At 56.4% G+C, this 27,486-nt stretch overlaps 2 protein-coding genes across 5 annotated transcripts; both read right to left on the reverse strand.

Moving 5' to 3' along the window:
• Window positions 1-826: 826 nt before the first annotated feature.
• Window positions 827-4,388, reverse strand: TPPP3 (tubulin polymerization promoting protein family member 3). Of its 3 annotated transcripts, none has more exons than XM_037816156.1 (4): window positions 4,241-4,388; window positions 1,709-1,902; window positions 1,441-1,594; window positions 827-1,323 (listed from the first exon to the last, which is right to left on the reverse strand). In XM_037816156.1, the coding sequence occupies exons 2-4, from the start codon at window positions 1,894-1,896 to the stop codon at window positions 1,135-1,137; spliced, it is 531 nt and encodes a 176-aa protein (XP_037672084.1). In that variant the 5' UTR covers window positions 1,897-1,902; window positions 4,241-4,388; the 3' UTR covers window positions 827-1,134. The 3 variants fall into 3 exon arrangements, with proteins under 3 accessions (XP_037672084.1, XP_037672083.1, XP_037672085.1); XM_037816155.1 differs by having other exon boundaries at window positions 4,231-4,385; XM_037816157.1 differs by lacking the exon at window positions 4,241-4,388 and adding an exon at window positions 3,893-4,034.
• Window positions 4,389-5,266: 878 nt separating this feature from the next.
• Window positions 5,267-23,616, reverse strand: ZDHHC1 (zinc finger DHHC-type containing 1). 2 transcript variants are annotated; one of them, XM_037816387.1, is made up of 12 exons: window positions 23,369-23,616; window positions 17,475-17,521; window positions 15,990-16,232; window positions 12,017-12,192; window positions 10,431-10,532; window positions 9,906-10,030; window positions 9,631-9,789; window positions 9,215-9,327; window positions 6,400-6,482; window positions 6,083-6,176; window positions 5,858-5,933; window positions 5,267-5,747 (listed from the first exon to the last, which is right to left on the reverse strand). In XM_037816387.1, exons 3-12 carry the CDS (start codon window positions 16,230-16,232, stop codon window positions 5,461-5,463), a joined length of 1,458 nt encoding a protein of 485 aa, XP_037672315.1. In that variant the 5' UTR covers window positions 17,475-17,521; window positions 23,369-23,616; the 3' UTR covers window positions 5,267-5,460. The 2 variants fall into 2 exon arrangements, with proteins under 2 accessions (XP_037672315.1, XP_037672316.1); XM_037816388.1 differs by lacking the exons at window positions 6,400-6,482; window positions 9,215-9,327.
• Between the last annotated feature and the right edge of the window lie 3,870 nt (window positions 23,617-27,486).

The raw sequence follows: 27,486 nt of genomic DNA on the forward strand, positions 1-27,486 counted from the left end.
TTCTAATTCCTGCCTCACCTCCCAGCATCCCTGTCCCAAGCCACATGAGTCCTATACACAAAACCCCAGGTGAAGTTGGGTTCAAGGGACACTGGGGCATCCTGCAGCAGGAGAACCTAGAACAGCCTGTGGGAGGAGGGAATTAACAGTTGCATTCACTTGCCTTGCTATCTGAGTCAGAAAAGAAGGGGAGTAGGTGTGAAGCCTCGTCTAGCACTCTTGGGAATTGCCGTCTCCTGGGCAGGCCCTAAGTCCCATCCAGCCCTCTTGTCACAGCAGGAAAAAAGAGTTGGCCCCAAAGCCTTGCCAAAGGCTGGCATTGGGTAGGAGGCTCTATCACTGGCAGATCAGCTCCGTTTGTGGAAATCAGCATTGGGGCCTGCTGTGCTAGGAAGATCCTGGCCTGGGAGGCAAGAGGCATGGTTCTGGCCTCTAGTCTGCAGAAGCCTCTCTACCTACTTTCTACAGTCCTTCCTGGCCCTGCAGTCTCCGATATTCTGAACTGACCCAAGATGCCTTGCTCTGGTAAATGGTGGAGTGGGGGCCTGTCAGCAGGTTTAGAGCTAAGATCTAAGACCTGGCCCAGGACAAGTCTGCCGTCTCACCTCCTGCTCGATCAAAGTGGAGAGGGCCCCGAGTCTCCAGACTGAGGCACTGATTGCAGGAAGACAAGACGTGGTGAGGGCTTGGAGTTCAAAGGCTTTGCATTTCCCTAAGGGGCACTCTTGAGCAGCCTGGCTGTGCTAACGGAAGGGGACTGGTGTGTCCTTTTCTGGGTAGGGCTGCCAGCGGAAGGGAGCTCCCATTATTATATACCCAACTGGGCCATGTTGGTACAAAAGGTGTCTTTATTGAGGTCTGGGTTAGAATTAGGCACTTGGCCAGAGCAGCAGCTTAAATATGAGGCAAGCAGGCAGGGGTTGCCATGCCCGGGCTAGGTAGGGGTGGTGAGGCTATAGGCACAGACTCTCCCCAGAGGGACAGAAATGAGTGGGCGGAGGAGGAGGGTGCAGAGCAGTCTGGATCTGGGGCCTGGTGGGCTGGCCCCACGGGGCTGGGCAGGAAGCTCTGGGTGGCTGGTCCGCTGGGCAAAGACTGGGTACTTTTATTCCACATGCCCCTAAGGCCCTGGCCTCACTTCTTCACCTTGGCATCATACGTGCCTGCATTCTTGTAGGCACTCACATAGCCGCTGTCATCCAAGATGTCCTGCCGTCCAGCAATGCCCTTGCCCTTGCCACTCTCGTCGAAGCGCTCCTTGTGGGAGCCGGTGTACTTGCTGGTGTCAGTCAGCCGTTCCACAGCACCTCCTGTTTTTGCTTTCTGTTTGGACAGAATTCCCCCAGGGATGCCTGGTAAGGGAGCCCAGCCCTTCCCACCCCTGCCTGAGACTTCCCACATCCCCCACAGTGGCCACCCTAGACCCAGCAGGGCACTTACAGTGACGCCCACATTGGCTGGTTCCTTGCCTGCCACCAGCTGGCAGATGGCCTCGAAAGCCTCCTCTTTACTCTTCCCCTTGAATCGCTTGGTCGCCAGCTCTTCTAGGGCCTTCTTGAACTCCTCGTAGTTGATGACCCGAGCAGACTTCCCCCTACCAGGCATGCGGGCATCATGAGATTTCCCCCTACTTAATGGCCTCCCCGGCTCCAGCACCCAATTTCCCACCTGCTGGGGACATCAGAAGCAGGGGCTGCCCGGGGCTCACTTGACTTTGGAGAAGACGATGTCAACATCGGTCCCTGTCACAGCCTTTCCATCAGCTACCTTGCAGTCCTTGCACAGCTTGGCCCAGTTCTTGCCATTCATCTCTTGTCCACTGGCTTTGGGGTCGCCATGGATGGCAAATTTGCGGAAGCTCTCCTCCAGCCCAGCCACATCCGTGCTCGTCGCCATGCCACCCTGCAGGGACCCACCTTGGTCACCTCCCAGCCAAGGCACAGAACATCATCCTGCCTCTGGTCTGAGCTGCAGGCACCTCTGCTACATACCACAGAGCCAGAGCTGGAGTTGGAGTGTCTCGGGAGAGGGACCAGCTCTCCATGTCTCCCTGGGCCCCAGAGCTGAGGGGTGGGTGGTCAGGAAGAGCCCCGGGGATGGGGGGGAGGTCCTGTCAGTGCCAGCCCTGCCTCTGCATAGGGTTCAGAAGATGAAATCATGATGCCCACACCAGGCTGGGAACAGAGTGGCACTGTCCACAAGGACTGGGAGGGCAGCAGCTGGGGCCATGGCTTTGTCTGGTCCGGGCACAGGGCCTGCTTGGGTGGATGTGAGGGGGGCAGGGCAGGCCCCCCCTCCCCAAGAGCTCCAGGCCAAGCAGGGTCAGGGCCAGGCCAGGCTGCTGGCTGGGTAGGTATTCAGTGAGGACAGTGTCCCTGTAAGGATCATGAGGACCCAGCGAGACCCAGCCCAAGCCTGAGAAGGGAGCCAGAGCACGGGCAGGGGTGGGTTCCCCAGGCAGGGGTGCAGCTGGCCTAGCTGGGACCTTGTTACTATTTGCTGTTAAACAAAAACATGAGGGGAGCAGGAACTTGGGGCTGGCCTGGCTACAGTTTGTGAATCCTGGAGACAGTTGCTAAGGGAGGGTGGTGCTGCTTGGAGAATGTTGCTAAGGGCAGGATGGTGTCAGGGCAGCTCGGGGAGAAGCTCCCAGTGCTGCTGGGCTTGGCTGGGCTGGGTGGGGAACAGGGGCCCACGGGTGGGGCACGCCAGCACTCCCAGAGCCCAGGGCAAAACTGTGGCTTCTTGGCCCCCTGCCACCCATTGGGGCTGTAACCTCCCAGACTGGGGAGTTTAGGAGGAGCAGGAGATTGGGGGACTAGCCTGGGTGAGGCATGTTGGCGAGTGAGACCATGGCCTTGGCGCTGTAATCCTCACACCTACGCCCTGCACCGAAGCACACTTCATTCAACCCAACTGTGAGGCCCCTGACCACGCCCTGAGTGCCGGCATGCCAGCCCCCACTCCCCAGCCCTGCTCTGCAGCCCCCACACACTCAGCCCTGGGCCTCCACACCTGTGGCCTTGCACCCCCCGAGCACACCCTTAACCTGGTACTGATGGCCCTCCACTGCAGACCCCTGATGCCACCCTCATTCCTGCACTGAAGTTTCCCCCACCATGGCCCTCCACTGCAGTCCCCTGACCCCACCCTCACCCCTGCACTGCAGCATCCTCCATCCACACATCCAAGTGCTGTAACTGATGGCTCTGACCATTCCCTCAGCAGCACCCCCATATACTAACAGCCCTGTATTGAGTCTCCCAATAATACTCTCAGCCCTACACTAACCCCACAACTGCAGCTCCCAGGCCACACCCTCAGCCAGCACTGCAGTATCCTCCATTCGCACACACAAACCCTGTGGCTGAGATCCGGCCCGCACCCCAGCAGCCCTCGCCGAGGCCTCTCTCCACAGCCTTAGCCCTGTACTGAGTGTGACTACACTGTCAGCCCTGCCCTGAAGCCCCCAGTGTCCCCACCCACAGACTTGCCTTTCCAGACTCCCAGGTACCTCGCTGAGATCCGCTGTGTTGAACCCCTCTGACTGCACCCACCTCCTTCACTGCAGCCCCCTGACTCCTTCCTCAGGCGTCTCTTGTTGCTACCTCTGCATTTATACAAGAGTTCTTGGTGACCAACTGCCCCTCTTCCACTACCACTGGCCATAACGCTGAAAACCTCCCAGAGACCACACCCATCCTTAAGTCGCAATTCCTGGGACCAGGTGCACCCACAGCCACTACATTACAGCGAATTCTAGGACCACAACCCCAGCACTGCACTCCCACCAGGGTCCCCAGACCCCAGCACTTGGTTGCCAAGGGTAAGGTCCGGAGGAGTTTAGGTGCCACGGGATGCCTGTCCCAGGGCCAGGCAGGATCCTGCTTACTCTTGTCTGCGGGAAGATGGATTCTTGGTAATGTCAGGGCTGCGCAGGTGCAGCCGGGTCTCAGGCGTAGGCCCAGGGGTCTGCAGGCCACGGATGGAGCGGCCACGCCGGGGAACTGGGGCCGCCCGCTCGCTCCCGCTGGGACAGCTGGAGTCATCAATCAGCGGGGCCAGGGGTGGGGGTGGGGTGGGACGTTGGGGCCGGGCCGGGCCGCCCTGCTGGCGGCGTCCTCCGCCTGGTATCATCCCGGGTTGGGACCCCGCCCAGGCCGCTCCCGCCGCCCCCCTGCTTATTGTGCAGAGTACTGCTTTAGAGTGGTCGGCGCCTGGGTTTCCTACCGGTTGCTACCTCGTGCTGCTGAACTGCGCTCTCGGGTGGACAGAAGGACGCAAGAATGGACCGACCGACACGAGAGACCCGGCGGCTCCGCAGCTCCGCTCCCTGCCGGCTCCGGGGCGGGACTGCAGCCCGGGCGGCTCCGCGGTATTATCGCCTGTTTCTCCGTCTCCATAGCGACGGCGAGTCCCACCCCCAGGGCCGTCTCGGCGGGAGAGTGACCAAGGTCACGCCGGTCCCGCCTGTCAGACCCCGCCCTCCCCGCGCTCTGGCCTCGGCGGGGGCGGAGCTGCTCCCCCGGCTTGGTCCCGCAGCTCTCGGGGCAGGTAGGACCGAGGTCCTCGCGGCTGGGGAGGCCAGCCCGCTTCAATTCTGGACGTCTGACGGGCAAACAGCCCCCCATCCTGGGCTCCGCCGAAACCCCAAAGTAGGCCCCCACGTCCAGGGGCGGTCTAGCTTCCCAGAGGGCCAACCAAAGGCCGGTTGGGGGCGGCGGGGGGGCGCAGGAAGGAAGTTCCCTTTACTCAGTGACAGCCGTATAGAGCTGGCTCGAGACCACGGCTCTTCACTGGAGGTGCGGCACCCTCAGGTCACAACGCCCGTGTTCCCCGGGGTGGGGTTCAGAGCCCACAGCACTGTGGGCGGGAAGGACGACAGTGAGCAAATCATGCATGCACAGTCCCCTGAGTCACAGTCCCCGACGGCTACCTCGCCGCCCACTTTCCTGGACCCCCGGGGTCGGCGCCCTCCTTTCCTTCCCACCCCGCCGCGATCTCGACCTTACATCCTCTGCTGCGGCTGCTGAAACTTCTCTGATGTCTCCAAGTGCAAATAACCTCGGAGCAGCCTTCCAGGACCTTTCCTTGCCAGGGGTCTCGCACCTGAGACCCCTGGGTTATCGCGTACATCCATAAACAAGTTGGGTGGCCACCCACTGTACAGGGATCCCATCCCACCCTCTTCCCTCAGGCCGACTGGCGACGGTCCGGCTCCTGGAGGGCCCGTGGAGGTCCTCGCCACCAGAAAACAAGCAATAAATTCGCAAAAGCATAAAAAAGTTTATTGGAGCATCACGGCCGGTGGAGCCGGTATTGCTGAGTAGCGGAGGGCAGGGGCCGATCCCGCCGGCCGCGTAGGCCCCTAAAGTGCACTCGGTGCGGCCAAGGTAGGGATGTTGCATAGAGAGTCGGGCCGGCCACTACTCCTAAGCACTCCTGCCCCTCCTAGCCGGGCTAGTTCAGGCTGGCCTCCGGGCCGCCCCGCGCCCCAGGATCGCCGCTGCTCGGACTGACGAAAACGGCGGGCGCCTGCGCCTGCAGCGCCAGTCCCGGCTCTCGGCCCCTGCCCTCCGGGGCGGCCAGAGCGGCGCTGCCCAGGCGAGTCTGCGCCACTGGAGTCTCGTCCAAGGACTCGGCCGACGCTGAGTGGTAGGCCTCCGCAGGGCCAGCGGCCTGTACCGGGCTGGCGCCTGCGGAATCCGACGACGAGCTCCTGGAGCGGAGGCCCGGGACCCGGGGCCCTGCAGGGGTGGAGGTGAACGTGAGGCTAGGGGCTGCGATCCGCTCGCGGCCCTACATTTCTCTTCCTCGAAGCTCCCCCAGCAGGATCTGGGCAGGGAGGGACGCTCACCGGGCAACCTGGGCCGTGGGGTCGCCCGGTCCAAAGTCCCAGAGGTCGACACCTTAAACACGCGGCGCTGCTTTTTCTGCGGAGACAGGGGGACAGGGTGGGTTTCCCCAGATTTGCACATCGGCAAAAAGCAGCAGAGGAAGATGCGGGAGGGGGCGGCGGCGATACGGGCGTCTTTCCCATCCCCCTCCAACTGAATAGGGGGACCAGCACCATCCCTCCTACCTGGGGTCGGATCCGTGGGGGCAGCGCAAGAGTCTCTGGGGAGGAGGGTGGTGCAGGCTCCGTGAGACCGCGAGTGGCAAAGACTCGGGAGGGGCTGCGTGAGAAGCGGGAGGGTAATGGCTCGCTGCGAGTAATAGCTATCACTTTCGTCGCCGCTGGCGGTTCTGATACAAACCTCCCTCCGTAGCAGACAGAGAGGGGTACTGATCCGTCCAAGGCCACGGTGGGCTGCACCCGGACCTGTGTCTTGGACTCCCCCCTTTCTCCCACCTCGATGGCCCTGCCGCGCTAATGAGGGACGCCCAGGCGGCACTCACTCGGCATTCACGGCCGCCGGCCTGGCCTGGCCAGGGGGCTCCGGGCGCACAGGGCTTAAAGTCCGAACGTAGAACTCCATTTCCTGGGGAAGGTGGGGGTCAGGGAGGCCGGGAGTGGATCCAGGGCCTCCCGGGCCCAGAGTCCACCCAGTCCCCCCACACCACACGCCTTCACTGGCCCCTGTGGGAGGTCACAGGCCTCACCCAAGTCTAGGCGCAGGGGACTGGAGCTGTCCCTCCCGGTTCCCAGCTATGCTGGAAAAACCCTGCTGGCTATGGCTTAGAACACCCGCTTCTGGACCTTACTCCATCCCACGGCCCTCCTCCCTTCATCGAATTCCGCCTCCCGCTGGAAGCTCCCAGCCTAGAGCTGCTCCGTGAGGAGAAAGGTGATGGGGAAGAGGCGCTCACAGCTGCCCTCTCCTACTCTTGGCCCTTCCCTGTGCTCCAAGCCTCTAAGCCGATTTTTTCCCTGGCTGGATGAGACAGCCCCTCATGGCTCGACGGCTTCCGCGGGGCTGAGGCCCGGGTTCGCCCTTCACGGTCCGAGTACACGCCACAGTCCCCGGCTGCTCGGGTCAGGAAAGGGTGGGTGGCAGTGCGCGGGTCTTCCCCAAAGGGAAGGCAGGAGGTGATGGGAAAACTGCGCCGCAACCCCATCCGGGACCAAGCTTTATAACCGAGCACAGTCTGTCTTGTGAAGTCGCTGGAGCGACCCTGGAGGCGACAGACCCCAATCCCGAAAGCGAAGGAGTCTGCGGCCTGGGGATCGCAGGAGCGGCCTAGGCCTGCACCCCTGCACACCGTACCAGCCCCAGCTACACCCCCGAGGGCTGCAGAATACAAAAGCCAGGAAAAGGCCGAAGCCAAGGAAGGGGGCAGGACGGAGGCTGGAGGGCGGAGCCAGGAAGCGAGGCCCCGCCCCAGCAGGCGGTCCCTGCCGGCGGGTCCCGGTGCGGAGTGGGGGAGGAGCACCCGGACAGCTGTCGCCCTCTCGGCAGCTGTTTCCATGGAGACCGAGGCATCCTGACTAATGCAGAGACGACACTGTAGCAGCAACGCCGTCTCTAAAACAAGCCTATGTTTGGGGGCAACGGCTCCAGAGAGGCGCCCCTCCCGCATTCCTGCTTAGGGTGGGGGTGGGGAGGCGGCTGGCGGGCTGGGCGTATCTGGGGGACAAAACTGAACCGGCCACAGGCTGGCTGCAAAGGTGCAGAGACTGAAGCCGTGGACGAGTCCCATGCCCAGCCTCTGTCCAGGCTGGCCCTTTGGGGAGGGGTATGGGGGTGCAAGCCTGAGAAGAGGGGCCCTGGGGAAAAGGAAGGGTCGGAGGCCAGCATGGGTACTGGGGTCTCAGGGTAACCCTACCCCATCTTTTCTCTTGCTATGTGGGCCCGGCAGAGAGGGGCCAAGCCTACCCTGGTGCCCCTGGAAAGGCAGGGCAGACAGGGGGGCAGTAGTAAAGAAGCCTCAGGGACCAGGATGGGACAGGAGCCAGGTCCCAGCCAGCTAGAGAATTCTGAGGGTGCCACTCACCCACCCACCCACCTACCTCACCACTACCACCACCACAGTTGTCCCTAGGATCCTCCCTTAGAGACCTTGGATTTGCATATTCCTAAATGGTGCCTTGGTGCCTCTCAGCTTCAGCTCTCCCTTCTGTAAAATGGGACAAGCACACTCCTACTACCCGCTGAGCAAGCCTCCCTCAGGCCATTTACAGATGAACTAAACAACATAAATTAAATGACCTTGCTGCTGGCACATCTGGCCCCCAAGCCTGGGTAGTCAGTAACTGCAAGACAGGGGTGCAGAGCCCTCACGTCTGGGCATGCCAGGCCCAATCCTGCTAAATGAGCACTGGCTTTGAAACCTGCCTGCCTCTCTAAGCCTGTCTGTTTCTCTGTGAAGTGGGGATGGAGATGCCCACTCCCCAGGATGGCTGCCATTGTGCCCACACAGGTTCAGAACCCAGCACCAGGGCGAGCACACAGTGGTATGGGCAACCCCCAGGCAGGGTCCAGTCTTGGCACTGAGAACCATCCCCCAGCCCGCCCACCAGCTTGTGTTTGTGTCCAGTTGCCATGAGGACTCAAGATCCAGGATTCAGCCTTCCCAGCAAGGCCTGCCTGGGCCCCCTGCCTTCCCAATCCCTGGAGGCTCTGAGGGCTGGACCACCCCCACCCCCAGCTGCTGACCTCAGGAAGCCGTAGGGCATGGGAATGGGGCGATGTGGGTCAGCAGCTGGGCCAGAGCCTGGGCTGGAGGGTTGGGGTAGCAACTTCCTTAACTCTTAATTCTTCCCAGACCCAGCTTCTGTTTACAGGTCTCAGTATACCCATCTGCAACATGGGTGTGGAAACAGTACCTGCCTCTGGACTGTTCTGAGGCTTAATCAGGGTAATGGATGTAAGGGCTCAGGGTCACGGGTGGAGAGAACAGATGGTCCCACCCTGGTGACCCTCCCACTGATCCAATCTGTGTCTCTGCTCCTGCAGCCCCAATCTGCCCGCTTCCGGGCTCCCATGTTCCATGCCCTCCAGCACATGCTTGGAACCTGGACAGGCACGTACATGGGGTCGGGGAAACACAGGGCTCCCTCTGGTTCTGCCCACGCTGGAACAAGTGGGCACTTGCTCAGTCCAGACTTGGCCTCACCCCTGCCGCCCCCAGCAGCCCAGTTGCTGTTCCAGGCTTGCCACTCTTTGCCCAGTCCCTTCACTGGCTGCTTGCTGCACAGGCACCCCCCCCCCCCAAACACACACACACCAGGCCCCATACCCCACCACCTCAGCCCTCTGGGCCACCTCTATACCTGAACGGACTGCATCTTGAGGGGACACGACTTGAGCTCCCTGTGGGCCCCCTTTGCTTCCTGTGGCGGGCGATGCTGCACGATGTACTCATAGGTGGTGAGCTTGTGCCACACTGAGGGGTGGGGAGGGAAAGGGCTCAGGGCAGTGGAGAGAGGACCCTGGACCTCAAAGAGAAGGGAGGGCACCCAGCTCCAGGCTAAAACACTGCCCCCATACACTAAGCCATGTCCAGGTGAGACCAGGTCACCACAGAGAGCCACCACTGGGAAGGGGCAGGACTTCAGAGCTCTGCAGCCCAACTGGTACCTCCCAGCAGCCTGGGGATCCCTGCCCACTGCAAGGCTGGGTGTGGGGGCACTTACTGCAAGCCTAGGGGAAGGTCACTTACTGCAAGGCTAGTCTAGGGGAAACTTACTGAGATAAATGTGGAAGCAGAGCAGGTGACCAAGCAGGGCTGTGGAGAGCAGGCCCAGAAGGATGAGGAGGGCAGCCAGGGCCAGGATGGCAGGAGCCTGGGTCTCCACAGGGGCCACAGGCAGGAACATGAACCACACATCTGTGTGGTTCTTCAGGACTGCAGGACACAGGCAGACTGCTCAGCCAGGGCTAGGACCAGTGACAGTGACCAGGACAGGCCTGGTGCAGGGGGATGGTAGTGGGCCTGGGACACAGATCTGAGCTCAGACTGACCTTCAAAGTGGCGGTTGGTGCGCAGCTGTGTGGGGTTGACAAAGAACTCGATGAAGACATAGGTGGCCACCAGCACGAGGAGCAGGACACCCAGCAAGGCAGATGCCACACTGTGCAGAAAGAGCCTGGGCCCAGCCAGGGGTTAGCTATGAGCACCCTGGCACTACAGCTCTGCAAGGGCGCAGGGTAACAGGGGCCCACAGCTGGGGCAGGGAACAGGGCCTCTGACCCCAGAGCCCCAGCTCTTCATGAAGCCAAGGGCTTCAGGCAAAACTGAAGGTGGGAGACCACCTTCCACCAGGCTCCCTATCTCTGCCTGGGCCAGCAAGGTGGAAGAGCCCGAAAGCGCCCTCAGGCGTCCCAACCGGCACCCATCAGGAGCATCACACTTTCAGAACAGCACACACAAATGTCCTCGAAGCACCCCCCACCGCCTTATTTGAGGTCCCTGGCTCGCAGAGTCAGACACGCACCTAAGTACGTACATACACACGCGCGTCCCCAAGTCGGGACCCCCATTCTCACCGGTAATTCCTCTCGCCCACGCAGTTGTTGAGCCACTTGCAGTGGTGGTCGAAGCCGCACACGCACTTGTTGCAGGCGCTGCAGTGCTTGGAGCGAGCACTCCTGCGGGGGAGGCGTGGAGAGCGGGGCACACCGCGGTGGGCCGGCTCGCCCCGCCCCCCGCGGCACTGCCCACCCGGGCCAGCGGGGTCGGGGGCGAGGCAAACACCCGGCCTGGGGCGGCGTTAGGGACCCGGCGCCTCCATCCCACAGCGGAGCGCGCGCGCCCCCTGGCGGCGCTGCGGGGTGGGGCACCCGAGGAGACGGCGCTTCGGAAGAGCTGGGGACTGGGATGTGCATTCCCGGAGTGTCCCTCAGAGAAACCCCAGAGACGGGACTATACCACCCTGCCCTAGGTCTGTGCACGCGGTGGGGGTTGTAAGGACAATGAAAGGGAAAAGGGGCTTCCTTTCCAAGCAAGGCACCCTGCAGCAAGCCAGGAGAAGAGGCCGTCTGGGGCCAAGAAGCACCAGAGAGCAAGGCTGAGGGAACCAGGGTGTGGACGTCTTCCCCTAATATCTCCAGGACTGGGGTCTCCGTTTCCCTGCCACTCCAAGGGCATTTCACTCACATTCTTCCTGAAAATCCCAACAGGGGAATTTTAGGGCAGCTCACTGCCAGGGGTCAAATGAGGTGGAAAAGCAGGTGAGTGTCCTAATCTGGGGAAGGACGGCCCGATGGAGTGTGGAAACATGGGGCGGGAACCCTTCCCCAGAACCGGATGGAGCCTGGCACCCTGGAACAGGCAACTGCCAGAGCAGCTGCTCAGGGGCAACATGCTGCTGGCTGCAGCCAGTGAGTGGGTGCACGGGTGCACAGTATGATGCTGACGTCCTTAGCACCTTACTGCCTCCGGCTCTTTCTCCTTCCTGGGGACAGACCCCCTTTAGCAGGCTGCCTGGGACTTCGGATTGGACATGTGGAGCTGGACTTGGACCACACCCCATTGCTACCTGAGGCTGGGGAGCGGCCCTAAGGAGGTGATCTGAGCCAGCCAATGGATGTGGGCTCTACACTGACTCCACTGCCCACTCGCTGTGGGTTTTTGAGCAAGTTGCTCGGCCTCTCTGGGCCTCAGCTTCCTCATGGAAACAAGAATAGAATTGGCTTGGAAGCCAGGCAGGCCGGGCTGTGAAGCTGGTTCTGCTGCTCAAAGCTGTCTGACCTCTGGCAGGCGCCTCGGCTTTTATGGGCTCTGGGCTCCTCCTCACTGGTGAAGCAAATAAGCCGTGGCCCACCCTGCACGGTGGCTGCACCTCAGCACTCAGCACACACCAAGCTCCCAGGTGTCAACCCCTCCCCACTTTGGCCCATATCTGGGGGCGCTTATAAGAGACTGGGGAGGAGGGGACATGTCACTGGCAGAGTTAGTCATTAAAGATGTCTCTGGCAGTGCCAAATGTTTCCTACTTTAACTCTGTGGGAAATGCTATTCCTCATTTTCTGTTTCCATTCACCTTCTCCACACCTTCTCAGGGATCCATCATTTCTCTTCCACTCCTGGGCACCCTCATCACCCACACACACCCCAGCTCCACTGCACTCACACATCCACATCACACAGGTTGCAGTGCAGGTCTTCAATGACGTGTGCATGCTGGCTGCGGTTGAAGATGGGCAGAGGCCCCCTGTAACTCTTGTCCCGCACGTTGGCATCTGCTGGGTCGATGGACACAGCAGTCAGGTGCACCACGAGGTGGCTGGCAAAGATGGCGCCCATGCACTGGCCCAGCAGGTTAAAGGGTCACTACACTCTGCCAGCTGGGAGCCCTGCCTGTTTCCCTTGCTCTCCACCTCCATACCACCCCCATGTCTAGCTCTCCTCTCTGCCGGAAATACCGCCTCTAGCCCCCATCGGACCTCTTCAGCAGACCCCTGTACCCCAGGATAGAAGAAGAGAGAGGCCACCTGGGAACAGAGCTCCTGAGCCAGCCCTGCCTGCCGACGGGGTCCCAACCAAGGCGCCCAGGCCTCATCACTCCGGGCTGCCTCTGGTCGGACCTGGGGCCAGTTTCTGGTTTCAGATTCTAAATGGTGAAGTGAGACAGGAGGAAATCATCCCTGAAGGTCCAGGAACCCGGAGTATAAGTTCTGAGCTTGTTTATTTCACTGCCATGGGAAGTCAGCGCCAAGAGGGAAGCAGCCATCCCCATCAACAGCCAGGCCAGGGGGAGGCTCTCTGGCAGGTAGGGCTCCCCCACTGCCTCCCCCACCTGGGGTCCAAGCATCAGAGCCCCAGGGCTGACTGTCTGGGATGGCCTGACCTGTTCAGAGCCTGGCTAATTCCTAGGGCTGAAACAAAGCTCCAAGTGCTAAATTCACCAATAAGTTCTACCTAGGCAGCCACCCTGCTCCCTCCATCTGCCCCCCTCCATCCTTCCACTCCTCCTTCCGCCCCCTTCCCTCTATCTGTCCATCCACCCTCCATCCATCCACCCATCCCATCCCTCCATGATCCCCTACCCATCCTTTTGCCAGCCAGGCAGACATCACCTCTCCATTATCAATCCTCCAGCTATCCAACCTCCCTTCCTCCTCCTCTGCCTCCTCCACCTCCAAGCAGCCAAATTTCTCTGCATGTCTGAGCAAGCCAGACTCTGCCCTGACGTGCTGGACCACAGCTAAGAGAGGCAAGTCCCACAGCCCATCGCTGGCCTCTCTAGCCCCGTGCCCACTGCTGTGGCACAGGCCCTCACCCCTTGCTGGGTTGTTTCATAGTGTCATGACTCTTCCCCTCCTGTCTGACTGCCCCAGAGTAAGCTTTTAAAAACTTGACCCTAAAGCCCTCCCTGCTTAAACTCCTTCAGTGGCTCTTGGCATCTCTCAAGTTAGTTTACTCTTCACTCAATGCCAAGGCCCCTTTTCTTTGGCTCCTCCCAAACCTCTCTGGCTTGCCCACTCCTCTCACCATGCCAAGGCTCTCTTCAGATACACTGAACGTGGGCAAACAGTCAGTTTCCTGCCTGCCCCAACTCTTCTCCCACCCCACCCGGTTCATTCATTCAACTATTTACTGAGATCTTTCTCTGTGCCAGGCCCTGAGGGATACAGCAGGGGCAGAAAGATTTGGTCTCAGCCCCAAGGAGCCTACATGTGGTGAAAAATACAGACATTAGTCAAATGAATCAAAGAATGAATCAAATAGTGAAGAAATGTACAGGCCTGGGCAAGTTTGTAACTGAGTGAACTCATCTAGTCTGAAGAGTTCAAAGGCTTCCCTGAGGAAGTGCCATCTCAGCTGAGACCTGGAGAAGGAGCGGTGGCAGGGACCTGGCTTGTAATGACAAGGGGAAAGGGGGCCTGGCTGGGCACTGTGGCTATGGGAGCCCGAGGGGAGGCTGTGGGTGGTTCCAGTTCATGGCTGCCATGCAAGAATGAGGGCCCGGGACACCAAATTCCAACTTTTAAAAAGGAATCAGAAATGTGCATTTTGATGTGAGCTCTCCCAGTTTTTAAATGTTGACAAGGAAATAAAGAATAGAAAACAAACAAACAAACAAACAAACAAAACCTGCAGGAGGAACACTGAAGGTCCACAAGTTTTGTGTGTTAGTTACTCCTTGAGGAAGGAAAGGGAGGAGCCTGCCTGGCCTCAGCACCTGGGCACAGACGAGGAGGGAGAAGGGGGCCAGCAGGAGAGGGCCTGCCACATGGTGACAGTGGTATAAACGGACCCCTCCTGTGCCCAGCCTGCTACGGAGGCCTCTAGCCCCATTTACCATGTGGGCTGACCACCTCCAATGCCCCTGTCCTTCCCCCGGCTGCAGGCTAAGCACCCCAGGACTGGAGCCTGTCTTACTCATCTCTGCATCCCCAGGGCCCAGGCCCCACCTGGCACACACCATGAGCCTGCCTCATTCCTCAGGGGCCCTCAAGGAGCTGCAGAAGGATGAAGGAAGGAGAACATACAGGCCTGGGAATGGCGGTGCCAGACAGGGTGGCTCTGTGAGCCTCCACACTGCCCAAAGCAGAGACACCGGATGTGGAGAAGACAACCCCTGAAAGCACCCCACTTCCTCAGGGTCAGGCTGCCTCAACCCTTCTGGCCTCCCTGGGTACCAGCTGTGTGACCTCAGGAAGTCACTTAACCTCTCCTAGCTCCAACTGCTTCATCAGTAAAATGGGGAAAATACCTTCCTTATAGGATCATTGTGAGGATCAAACAAGATGATCCATATATAGTGGTTAGCCCAGTGCCCAGCACATATAAGTGCTCAGTAAATGCTAGTTATTCTAACTCACAGTTATTTGCTCTGGTTCTAGTCTCTTTTAACCATGCAGTTATCAATCTGGTTTCCTAGGTACCCTGATAGCAGAACCCAGGTACTCCTGAATGAGGGATGTGCACATTCCAGAAGATGGAAAATATCCCATGAAGCATGCTATTAATTGCATCGACTAAGGCCTGTGAGTCATTTCAGAGAAAGCCCAGTTTTCTATTTACAGAGCTGATGACCAGACCCTGGGCCTCATGAACCAGGAAGCCTCCCCTGGGACACTGCTGGTGTCCAAGAATGACAGCGGCTCGAGGGTTTTCTACACTCCTGCCCAGGGTTCTGCGGTTCCCCAAGAGCGTGTGCTCCCATCAGGACTCCTGCATTCGGGAGCTCACACACCCACAGGCTTCCATCCTCCTCGTCCCCACCCTGGGAAGCCAGCAGGACCCTTTTCATCAGACAAAGGGGCTGAGCTGGGCCCAAGCTCGCTGCCAACTCTATACCCCAAGCCGTCAAGCTCGTCCCTGCGCACTGCTCTTCCCCCCCGAGGCCCAGGGAATCGTCTCCGTGGAGCACACCTGCCAGGGCACACCCTCATTGGCATCCTCTGGACAAGGGGAACGTAGGTGCCTGCTGCACCCCAATCCCGAGCCTTGCAGCTACATCCTCTGTCCTGGGGGGCAGTGGCCAGGATTGGGGCGAGCCCTACCCCCAGGGTTGGGAAAATCCATGCTTGCCACTGTTCCCAGGAGCCTCTGGGGCATATCTAGCCCTGCCTCTTGTCATATCCAACCTCACCCTAAAAGGGTGACTTACAAAATGTGCTCCTAAGTAGTACTGGCTATAGCATAATAATTTGTCTGTAAATAAAACTACATTTTCCATGTACCACAAAACTTACTATGTAAAAGAATTGTACCGTGACTTTTTAAAAAGTGAAACATTCTTTCCTAAATGGATAATTGTTCCCTAATTTAGCCTTTGTTTAGCTGGACACGGCTTAAAGATAGCTTTAAGGCTCTCCTCCTCTGTAATAACTTGTGGCACCTTCACTGATAAAATTCACATCTGTGAGGGACTTTAAAGGCTACCCCCACATCAGGCAGGCAGGGTGGAAGGGGTGAGGTGGGGTGGGAGGGGTCAGGTGGAGCAAGGCCCCGCAGGAAAGCAGCCAGCGGCCAGGCAGAGCTTGGCCTCGCCCTGCCCCAAGGCCCTGGAGCTCAGCTTCAGGCCTCGGCTGGGTCCCTCCACCCCTGCCCCTTGCACTCCTCCAAGCCCCAGCCCCAGACTCTCCTAAGGATACAGCATAGCCAGCGGGCACCCAGTGTTGAGGCAGGAGGGGGACGAGGACCCCAAAACCGATCACAGCGAAGAAGAGGTACAGCAGCCAGGCCACGATCTGGAGCGGGTGAGGGGGCCAGCTCCAGCCATTCCGGCGGGACCGCGGGCCCTGCGGCTCTGGGGAGGGCCCACCAGCCTGCGCAGGCGCCGTCCACCCGCTCTTCTCAGGGGCCGTCTTGTTGGAGGGCTTGTTGCAGATGTTCATCTCCAGAGGGAGAAAGAGTAAAGAGCACATTTACTGAGGAGGCCACGCGGGAGCCCGCCCCACGCCTGCAGCCAGGAGAGCCTGGGGTCCCAGCCCGCTGAAGTAGCATTGCGGGGTGCAGCTCTAGCCAGCAAGAGGATCCAGGGTTTATTCAGGACGGAGTGGAACTGCTTGCAACTCAAAGTGCTCCGTCTCCACAGCCATTTAAGTTAAACCCAGTAAGACATATTGTCATCTGGTAACAATATCAGGCTGGCCAGAGCGATGAGAACACGCGCTGATTCTGTTAGGATTAGTCACTACCATCCTCAGGCCCAGTGCAAGTGTCAGAGAGGGGCCTGGCCGCCCACGGCCAGTGGGGCGGGGAGCTCAGAAGGGTATCTGGCCTCTGCCCCTCCACAGGCAGGTAATCCCTTTAGGACTGGGGACCCTCACCCACCCTCCCCTGCGTCAGAGGGGACAACTGAGGCTTCTCGCCTGGGGAGGAGGCAGCAGCAGGGACAGAGGGGAGGGTTCCTCTTTGGTATCCTCCAGCAGAGGAAATGACAAGGTTTCTCTAAGCAAATCTGGGCTTAGTGCACTGAGAACAGAACACTGTCACCAGCAGACTGGGGCCCCTTGACTCAGTTGAGGGAGCCCAGGGAAGGCCAGGCCATGGCCATGGCAGCGAGCCCCACCTCCCTGCCTCCCACCCATCCCCCCCTTGGTCTAGGAGCCAGCATAGGAGCCAAAGTTACATGCAGGGCAGGCAGGGGTGGGCCTGTCCAAGGAAGAGTCCCACTCCCAGTATCTCTCCTAGGTCTGGAAAGCCAGGAGCTGGGGACAAAACCTGGCAGCTGGACTCTCTTTCAGGAGCCCACAGCTGGGGGCAGGGAGTCTGACTAAGCTGAAAGGGGACAGCAGACTCCACCTCGGCACATCTGCCTGAACACCGTCCCACGTCTCAGCCCGGCAAAATGGGACTTGTCCTCCAGGGCCCACTGCAAAGTGGCCCTTCACCTAGGAAGCCTTCCCTGATGTCCTAAGTGGAGACAGCAGGCCCTTTTGCTATTGAGCAAGCTTCTGTTCACCTTTGGAACACTCTGTCATCCCCAGGCCTGGCCCCTGTTCCATGTTCCGCTGCCTTCCCCTAAGGGCAGCAAATGTGCTCCGATCCCTTTACCTCTGTCCCCCTGCCCTCTTCCACTTCACCTCTGCCCCATCACCACTGCCCCTCCCCACTGCCAAGCACACAAAATGTACCTTGTATAGAATAGGTGCTCAGTAAATGTTTGCTGACTTGAAAACATCTGAAATAAAAGGAAATGTGGGGCAAGGTAAATGGTGTGGAATCCTGGTCTCCCCGAAGCCATTAGGCCCACTCTGCCCTGCCTTCAGTCCTTCCATCCCGGCCCCCCTTCCTGCGCACCCCCCCCCCCCGCCCACGAGCTATTACCCTGGTTTCTGGACAGTCACACATGGCCACCACCCTTGAGTCCACCCAAGGCTCAGAGCATCCTGCAAGGCCAAGCCTGGCATATCTTAAGTAACCTCTGAGTAGCCTCATCTCCAAGCTAAACAGAGTAACCCTGGTTTTTTCGCAGGGTACCCAATTGGAATCCTTTGGTCGTTTGCCTTGCCTTCAATAAGCAGTAGCAAAAGGTGAAAAAAGAGCCCCAGCTTTGGAGGAGACGAATCCAGGTTCAGCTTCAGCTCTACACTTCCCAGCTGACTGTGCTTGGGGGGCACCTCCTCACAGAGCCTGAGTTTCCACATCTGAAAACTGGGGGTAGAGAAGCCTACCTCGGGCTGCAGACAGATCAGCAACAGTGTGGGCAAGACTTTAACACATGAATGGTCACCAAATGGTAGCTATTAGAATTAGCTTTAAAACAGTGCTCTGGTTTGCCCCTATCTATCTAGACTGAGGCTACGGCATCTGGATATTCTGTGAGGTGTATGTCCCAGTGATGAGGCTAGTTGGTCGATGTGCTGCATTCTTAAGTCAGTGGCCTGGAGGGAACACACTGTCGTAACAGCTGGGCCACTGGATCATCAGCCTAACCTTGTCACTTTTGATCAAAACTGACAAAGGTAATCAAAAGCAGACATTGCTTTCTTTTGAGTGTCCCCAGGGATAGCAAATCTTTGTTCTTTGAGGGTAGCCTTGGTTTTTGGAAACTCCTAAGGGCCATTCAGGCCTCGCCCTATGAATATGGCTGAGCTTGGTCAGTCTGATCAGGGTCAAATCACCAGGGATACTACCTGTATCTCATCAGTTAGACGACTTTCAAGGAAGTCCATGAATTTGGGTCCCTGAGTTCTGGCTTCTTCCTTGTCATCCCACACTCTGAATAACCCTACAACTTGAGGGAGTTTCAAAGACAGGAGCAGAGGTACATGGCTGGCACATCCCCACTGCTCAGGAGTGGCAGGCAGTGGCCGCAGGCACCCCCGGTGCAGCTGCACCCCAGCATCCTGAGGTGGGAGGAGTCACCATCTGAGGCCAGGGACCTGGTATAGACAGCCTTGGGGGGCAGCTTTAACTCCACATCTGGGCACCCTTGGCTTCAGACGGGCTGAAGGGAGGGTGCTGCTGGGCAGAGCTCCCTCACAGCAGCGGCAGCTCCCCAGAATAGATGCCCGAGCTGGCCCAGAGACACACGGCCTGCCCCCAAAGCCTGGGTCAGCCAACTTGTAAAAACTGATGACATTTTCCCTTACACAGTTGGTGGCTACAAATTATTCTGGCCTGGAAGATTTTTATTAAAAGAGCTGGGAATTCAGAGAGGATCCAAGATAGAGCCCAAAGCCCAAAGATGGGACCAAGCACTGTCACCAAACCCAGGGATTTCTCTGGCTGTCCCTCCACTCCCACCCCTTGTCTAGGAGACCAGATTAAAAATGTGTGGCTCCGCTCCCCGCCACACAGCCAGCTTGTGCTCTCACACCTTGGCCCATTCCGGGCTTACTGGGGCCCAGGCCTCTGGGTGTGCACTAAGGATGTAAACACAGTGAGACCAGGCTCCTGCCCTCGGGGGCTGCCTTTCTGGGGACCCAGACAGGCATAAACGGAAATCAGGGCAGTGGGTGAGCAGGTATTCTAGCATCCCCTGCAAGGGTCAGCTACCCAGTGTAGCCAGAACCCAGGGTGGACAGGTTAGTGTGTGTGGGGAGAGCCCAGTGAGAGATGAACTTGGAGCATCTGCAGGGGGCAGACCACGTGGGGCCTTGGAGGCCAGGAGTGGACACTTGGCCACTGCTGAAAGAGCCACAGGGAGTCAGAGGAGGTGTAAAGCGGGGGAGTGAAGCAGTGGTGACGGATATTTTGGAAGCTTTCTAGCCACAGCAGGGAGGGGACTGAGGTAAGGAGAGCATGAACAAGAGGGGAGAGGGCAGGGGGGAGGGGACACCATGCAGCCACGTGTTTCCAGAGGAGTTAGTCAGGAGGCAGCAGTCAAGCTCACAAGCTACCTCCTCCCCCACCCCTTGCTGCACCTTTGGTGGGCCTTGGTAAAACATTCTTCATGGACTTCCTGCTTCCACAGAACAAATCGCAGGGAGTCAGGGTGGCGGGGATGGCGGAAGGACAAGAGTGAGGAGGCCCCCCAGGGTGTAATGGCCAAAGGTAGCTGGTGCCGTGATAAGCCAGGGACCCACCTGGCTTCTCGGGCAGGCCGGGGGTGGGGGGTTATGCAGGCCCCCCCCTGTCTTCATGAGGTGGGGGCCGTTACCATAATGGCAAAATGTTCACGTTAACATTTATTTGCTAAAAGTCTTAAGCAGCATTTTCAAAATAAGGTTAGGCTACCTTAACTTGTATGCTTAATTTAAACGAAGGAAGTCGTATCATTTCAAGTTCTAATTAAGAACTGCAGAAGAGTTACATGAGTAGTAATCTATTTTCCTCCTGTCCACCTCTGCTCCCACCAAAAAAATATTTAGGGATGTCGTTTTCTTTAATGGCATTGTCGGAGGAACCAAAATGAGTCTAAAAACATACCAGCCCTGGGGAGGCTGTGGGCATCCTTGGCTTCCTGAAAGATGTCTGAGGATTTGGGGAAAGGATTAACACAATTATTGAAGAGGGTTTGTGGGGGGAGGCTGAGGAAATGGGATAGGAGAGCGATGGGATCAGAGAGGGTGACAGGGCTGCAGCAGGCGCTGAGCCACCAAGGGAGAGAGGTGGGCTGGAGCCAGGGAAGAGGGCTGGGCCAGGCAATAGAGCCAGGCTGGCTCTGGTTTCTCCACTGCCCCTCACACATCGGGGAACTCTGTGCAAAGTTTGTAGCTCCCTCTCTTTGGGTCCCTCCTTTACTCATCCTTCAAAAAAAGTAAGCTGGAAGGCAATTTGGCAATGTCTACCAAACTTTAGATCACATATACCCTTTGGCCCAGATATTCCACTTTAAGTATTTATCCTGTGCATATACCCATAAAGTACACAAAGATTTGTTGCAGTGTTATTTGTAATAATAAAAGACATTAAACAATATAAACAGACCATGGCACATCCACACAATGGGATGCTAGGCAACATCAGAAACAATGAGGTATGGAATGACCTATCTTTGAAAAAGATCAGTGAAAAACAAGAGAAGTAAAAGTTAAGTGAAAAGGCAAGATGCAGGACAGTTATAGAATGTGCTACCAAGTGAGTAAAATCCACGGAGGGGGTGGACAGATGTCTATGATCCTATCTGCACAGATTCTCTCTGGAAGGAAATGCACAAAGCCTGACACAGCAGCAACTTCCAGCAAAGAGATCAATAGACCGAGAGCCAGAGTGAAAGGGAGATTTGCTTTTTACTGTGTATTCCTTGGTACAGCTTGAATGTTCTGCCATGTGCACGTACTTCTTTTGAAAAGAAAACTTAAGTCAAATAATAAATAATGGAGGGGTAGCACCTCTTGTCCTCCCGGCCCCACCGGGCTGTGTATGGACCAAATGTGCTCATGGGAACCAGAGCCCAGAACCAGACCAGAAAGATAAGGCATTCCTGCCTCACAAATGTGGAATGAGAGTTCTGGGGGTTAGTTAAATGCTCTCTCACTGGAGAAAGCGATTCTGAGTCGTTCAGTTGCAGAGCTGTGAGGAAGAGCCACAGCACTGCCAACAAGCAGCCACGGGTCTTGTCAAAGTTGGAATCAGACAACCAGACAACCCAGCAGAGGAGCTGGGCAGGACCTTGTTCCAGCCCTTGGCCAAGGGCCAGCTCAGCTCTCCATGACTCCCAGAACCCAAAGGGGACATGCATTCCACACGTCAGGAAGGTTTTGCTCCCAACCATCTATGCACTCTGCTACAGGATTTATGGCTGCCCTATGAGTAGTTTTCTATGGATATATCCAAAAGAGTTTTCAGGTTTTTCCCAGCATCTGGATTTTGAGATAATTTTCACCAAGATTTAACAGATGCTCGATTTAACCACCTAAACGAACACTTCGAAAGGAAATGCTTAGTGGTGAACACTGTTTTACAGTGCAAAAAGTCATTTACAAAAGAACTTTTTGGAGCAAGTACTTGTTTAATAAAATTTCCTACAGGTGCCGGGGAAGTCTCTGACCTTAAGATTCTGAAAAGTGGTAAGAGTTTGACTAAAGGATGAATGTCATACAACTCCAAGAAAATAAGCTGGAATTTCAAATTGTTTTTATAGACTTCTCCAGTCCTTAGTCTCAGATAATGATTGGCCCCTAGCTTTCTCTCTCATAAACAAAATGCAGAATTTTGAAGCTTTGGAAAGAAATACTTGAAGTCTCAATCATTCCTGGGTTGATGTGGTCCGCAAACGTTTTCTGTGCCTTCTCCTCCTGAAGCAACCACTGCAATTGTTTGGGATTCAAGTTGGGCCAAGGAACAGGGACCAGGAGGAGGCAGCAACATGGAAAAGGAACAAGGCCAACGGGAGGGAGGGAAAGGTTGTTGATTTTAACCAGGAAATCAACCACATGATTGTAAGAGCAAGCCTTGGGGAACACCCACCAAGAAACAGTCATTAACAACAAAGTCATGACAGGACAAAGGAAGAAAAACAAAAACCAAACAGAAAAAAGAAAGGCTACTTAACTTTTATCTGTTACTTTTAGCTTTTATCATATCTCATGGTGATTATCCATTTAGAAACCCATCTCCCACAGCGAACCAGAGCTCCACAAAAGCAGGGACCACTCCTCACCCATCTCTGAATCCAACTCTCCTCCAGTGGGGTAAGTGAAGCCATTTCTTACCATCTCCGGTGCCAGCACCCTAATCCACGCCTCCATCACCATCAGCCCCTCCAGTGCTTCCATGATAACAATAATCATCATTAGCAATTACTCTGTGCCAGGCACCCTCTAACTGCTTTGATGGAATTAGCTTACTCAATCCTCACAACTCTTTGGGGTAGGTCCTATCATTATCTGCCATTCACAGATGAGGATGCACAGGCTCACCGGGACTAAACAAGTTCCTCTAGGAGGCACAGACAGACCGGCAGAACTAGACTGGCCCTCAATCGACTTCTCTGTGTGCCCTGTCACCACCACACTGCCCACAGCAGCCAGACTGAGGTGAGCTTTCCAAAATGTAGACTTCATCAAATGGTTTCCTCATCCTGCTAGGATAAAGTTGAAACCCTCTCCCCACTCCTCTCCCTGTCTGTTCTTTAACAGTACTTTGCTACCTCTAGACCTTTGTATTTGCTTTTTTGCTCTTTCAGAAACACCTTTCCCTGCTCACATTACCTCTTCCTTTTCAATGTTCAGGTCTTAGCTCTGAAGTCACCTTGTAAGGCAGACCATCCTCAACCATCCCTCTCCATTTCATCGTCGCAGCACTTCTTCTGGCCTGAAATCACTTGAGTCTTGTGTCGGGCACCTGCTTTCCCCCCATACCTTGTGGGATGGGCCATGTCTGCCTGGAGCCCTCTGTGGCCCCGCCCCTGGCACAGAGCCTGCACACAGTAGGCACTCAGTGCAGACCTGAGAATCTGATGAATGCTGATGGAAGGAATCCCAACGCTCTGCCGAGTCCCTGGAGCCCACATCGCGGGCTCCAGGCCGGGACGAGAAGAGTCCAGAGCCCTGTGGGCGACAACAACCACTACTCCCGGGGGCCTTGAGCCGGGCCCGGGCAGAGCTTCGAGATGAGAAACGCAGCGGGGGCTCCTCACCTGCGCGTCGTGGTAGCCGAGCCAGATCAGCCCTGCCAAGGTCAGGCGGTCCGTCCCCCGGGCCTGGCCGTCCACCCTCCCCGTTCAGACCCTCGCGGCGGAGGCGGCCCCCATGCCCCGGAGGCAGCGCGCCCCGGAGCGGGGCCCCATCCCGGACGGCGCGGCCTGGGTTGGGACGGCAAGTCCTCCGACTCCGGCTCCCGCGGGCTGGCGGTGCTGCCCCGCCAGGCGGAGGAGGGCTGGGCCTCATCCGGCGCTGGGCCCGTTCCCCTGGCAACGGCGCGGGCTACGGCGCCCCACAGCGGCCAAACCGCGCTGCGTCAGTTCGCGCCGGCACCGGGCTCCGAGGAGAGCTCACCTGAGGGCCTCTGGTGCCGCTGCCGGGCCTGTCCCGCATTCCTTTCCCGCCTTTCTTCTAGAAAACCGAATTTCCCCCACCCTCGATCCTTGGCTTGACTTCTCAACAGTCTCACTTGTCCCAGGCGCTCCCCCTCACCCCAAGAAGTTTCTCCCCTGAGACCTCTGGTTTCAGGGAGACTCCCCTCCTCCTCCAAGTCGCTCTGCAAACTTTAATGAGAATCTCTGTGCATACCACGGGGGAACACCCACGGGATCGCTGCCTTCAGGGAGATTACGGGCTAAGGGGAAGACAGTTCGAGACGAATAAATACACAAATACATAGACAGGCACCCCAAAATATAAACTGTGAAGTACACAAGCTTAAAATATGTAACAAAAGTATGCCATTTCTTGATGTCCTTTAAATCCACATAACTCCTACTGGGAGCCCCTGTTTTCCAGTTTGGTGGGAAAGTCAATCTTGGTCTCCATTGATCTTCTCTTCTGCAGGTCATTCAAAGGACTCATGATTTCATTCAGGAACAAACTGTCCAACAGGCATCTTCTGGCCAGGGTCCTTCCTGCTGCTGAGGCCATGGCTCTTGCCCCGTCTACATAGCCCTTTTAGGTTTGGGCTCTGTGGGAACATGCTCACTGAGGCCCTGGGCCCATCCTAGGGACTGCAGGGGGAGGGCAGTTGAGGTGGTGAGCTGGTGGCTGTTTCCTCTGTTTCAGGGCCTCCCTTCCTTTTCCCCGCTTGCGGGACCTCCCTGCCTGATCTAGCTCCCCTGAAAATTCCCCCTTTTCTTCCCCTTGGGAACACCCAGAATGGACTCTCCCATGAGCTCAGGCTTTCTCAAAAGACAGAAGAACCTGAGTCTTCCGTCAGCTGTCCCATTTCACATCTCCCAGCCCCTAAAATGGTGAGCAGCTAGCTAGCTGCTTAGAATGTGCTAGACACAAAACATTCCTGTCTCTAAAATTTATAAGTCACAAGCACACAATAAAAGCAACATAACTCCTGCTCTGACGCTTGCCAGTTGTGGGATCTTATGCAAGTGGCTTAACCTCTCTGTTTGAATTCTTGTTATCAGGACTGATAAACTCAAAGTTATGGTCAATGTGGAATAAATAAATGTTAAGGCTACTCTGGCCTCAGAAAAGTAAGATGACTCTTCGACTCTTATCTGAAATTGGAGAACTCAGTGTCAAATAAAGATGGTGACCCAGAAATCAAGGTTGAGGATGAGCTCATGTATTACTTCCAGGAGGGGAGGGACCTTAAAGACCCTGGGTCCACCTGCCTCTGGGTACCTCGCCTGGGTGTCCCACGGGTATCTCAGATGCCACACATCCCTACATGCCTTTTTGATCCTTTCCATAAAACCGTTGCTCCCCCTGAGCCTCTGAAGGACACCAACCTCTACCCAACCCATCCTCAGGCAATCAATCTTCCCATGTCCCTCCGCCTACTTCTCATCCACCTCTCCCAGACAGTCCCAAAGACCAGGCAGTCCTCCCTCTCAAACATGTCCTGTGTCCATTTAGCCAGCTCTGCCCCAGATGAGGCCACCAGCATCTTCTTTGCTGACCTAGAAGCAGCCTTGTCTCTTCAGGGCACCTTGCAGTCCATTCTCTTCCTAGCAGCCATGCTTATCCTTCTGTTTCTTTATTTGTTAAAGTGGGTAGTAGCCTAATCACCAGAACCTGTGAGCATGTTCCTTCAGATGGCAAAAGGGACTTTGCAGGTGTGATTAAGTTAAGGCTCTCAAGATGAGGAGATTGTCCTGGATTATCTGGGTGAGCCCAATGTAATCACAGGGTCCTTGTAAGAGGGAGGCAGAAGTGTCAGAGTGAGAAGATGTGAGAACAGAAACAGAAGTCAGAAAGAGATTCAAAAATTCTATGCTGCTGGCTTTAAAGATGGAGGAAGAGGCCACAAGTCAAGGAATGCAGGCAGGCTATAGAATCTGAAAAAGGCAAGAAAACAGATCCTACCCTAAAGCATCCAGAAGGAACCAGCCCTGCTGACACCTCACTTTGGCCCAGTGAGACTGATTTTAGACTTCTGACCCCTAAAACTGTAAAACAATAAATTTGTGTGGTTTTAAACCAATGAGTTTCTGATGACTTGTTACAACAGCCATAGGTAATTAATACAGTGGGTTTCAAATGGGGTTATGTGCACTACATATAACCAATTAAAGCTGTTTCATTTGACATAAAAATCCAAGTGACAGCTCAGATTCCCTTGATGTCTAATGATTCCAAGCCAGGCTCTCTGAGAAGAGGGTTCCTTCCCCACCAAATGGGCTTTTAAAAGGCACAGGCAGTGTTCTGGTTTGCTAATGCTGCCAGAATTAACACCAGAAATGGACTGGCTTTTATAAAGGGGGTTTACTTGGTTACACAGTTACAGTCTTAAGGCCATGAAGTGTCCATCAACAAAGGGTACCTTCACTGGAGAAAGGCCATTGGCATCCAGAAAACTTCTGTTAGCTGGGAAGGCACGTGGCTAGCGTCTGCTTGCTCCCAGGTTGCATTTCAAAATGGCGTTCTCCAAAATGTCTGCATCAGCTTCCAATGGCCATCTTCAAAATGTCTGTCTCTTGGCTGTAGCAAGCTCTATCCTTCTGTCTGAGCTTATATAGTGTTCTAGTAAACCAATCAAGGCCCACGCTGAATGGGCAGAGCCACACCTCCATGGAAACCATCCAACCAGATTTATCACCCACAGTTGGGTGGGGCGCATCTCCATGGAAACAACCCAATCCAAATGTTCCAACCTAATCAACACCAATATGTCTGCTCCCACAAGACTGCACCAAAGAACATGGCTTTTTCTGGGGGACACAATGCATACAAACCAACACAGGCAGTTTGATCACTGTTCTTGAGGCATCTGTCATCATTGTGTCCTAGTACAGAATCTGACACAGTTCTGAACATTGCCTACTGAGGCAGGACACACATTGTCTGCTCCCAGGCAGGCAGATAGCCGAAAAATCTTTCCAATGTGAAGGCACGACTCGGTCAGTCTTCTGCTTAAGATTCTCCAGGACTCCCTTTTGCCTTGAGGAGATATTGAAATCCTAAAGAGTGGCTTCCAAGGCCCCACGTGGCAAGTTCCTCTCCACCTCTCTGGTCTGTGGGAGCTTACCCCCACCCCCTTCTGTGAGACCTGGCAGCTTCTGGTACCTGCAGCATTTGCTCGCACCCCCCTCCCCCCAGGCCTTTTCCCATAGGATTTCCTTTGCTTGGAGTACCGTTCCAGCTCCTCCTGTCCCCTCACCACCTTGGCCAAACTCTATGAAAACATGAGACATTCTTCTGGGACAGAAGTCAGCCCCTCGGGCAGCCGTTATTCCTGCCCAGAACTGTTGCCCCCAACCCGCAAGGCAGGTCTGCCCAGAGCGGAGCAGCCCAGACCACTGGGAGAAAAAGTCCCACTGTGTTCCTAAGGAGTTGCACATGTGATGGTGAGAAGATTCCAAACTGGCTTCTAAGACTCCTTGACACCACCAGAGGTGACTCCTGGGCAGGCAAAGCCCTGGGCCCGAATCTGCAGTGTGTCCTTAATCAGAGCCAGTTCCTGGCTGAGCCTCCTAGGATTTGTCACCTGTCCCAGGGCAAGTCAGTGGTTACAAGTTTCAATCCCAGCTCTGCCAGTCACCAGCTGGTGGCCTTGGACAAAGTCCTTAATCTCTCTGCATATTGATTTGCTCATATGTGAAATGGGGTGACAGTGGCTTGTGCTTGAAGCTGGGATGATGCCTGA

This window comes from Choloepus didactylus, chromosome 22, assembly GCF_015220235.1.
Source record: "Choloepus didactylus isolate mChoDid1 chromosome 22, mChoDid1.pri, whole genome shotgun sequence".
In the NCBI taxonomy this organism is placed as follows: Eukaryota; Metazoa; Chordata; class Mammalia; order Pilosa; family Megalonychidae; genus Choloepus; species Choloepus didactylus.

What these genes read in the sequence shown, in the direction of transcription:
- TPPP3 (XM_037816156.1), bottom strand. Translation starts at nt 1,896, where the DNA reads ATGGCGACGAGCACGGATGTGGCTGGGCTGGAGGAGAGCTTCCGCAAA. An exon ending in ATCGTCTTCTCCAAAGTCAA is followed by an intron (nt 1,595 to 1,708) that starts GTGAGCCCCGGG and finishes CATGCCTGGTAG; the next exon opens with GGGGAAGTCTGCTCGGGTCA. An exon ending in CAGCCAATGTGGGCGTCACT is followed by an intron (nt 1,324 to 1,440) that starts GTAAGTGCCCTG and finishes CTGTCCAAACAG; the next exon opens with AAAGCAAAAACAGGAGGTGC.
- ZDHHC1 (XM_037816387.1), bottom strand. Translation starts at nt 16,232, where the DNA reads ATGAACATCTGCAACAAGCCCTCCAACAAGACGGCCCCTGAGAAGAGC. An exon ending in GTGGGCGAGAGGAATTACCG is followed by an intron (nt 10,031 to 10,430) that starts GTGAGAATGGGG and finishes GGCTGGGCCCAG; the next exon opens with GCTCTTTCTGCACAGTGTGG. An exon ending in TCAAGATGCAGTCCGTTCAG is followed by an intron (nt 6,483 to 9,214) that starts GTATAGAGGTGG and finishes CACCTTCCCCAG; the next exon opens with GAAATGGAGTTCTACGTTCG.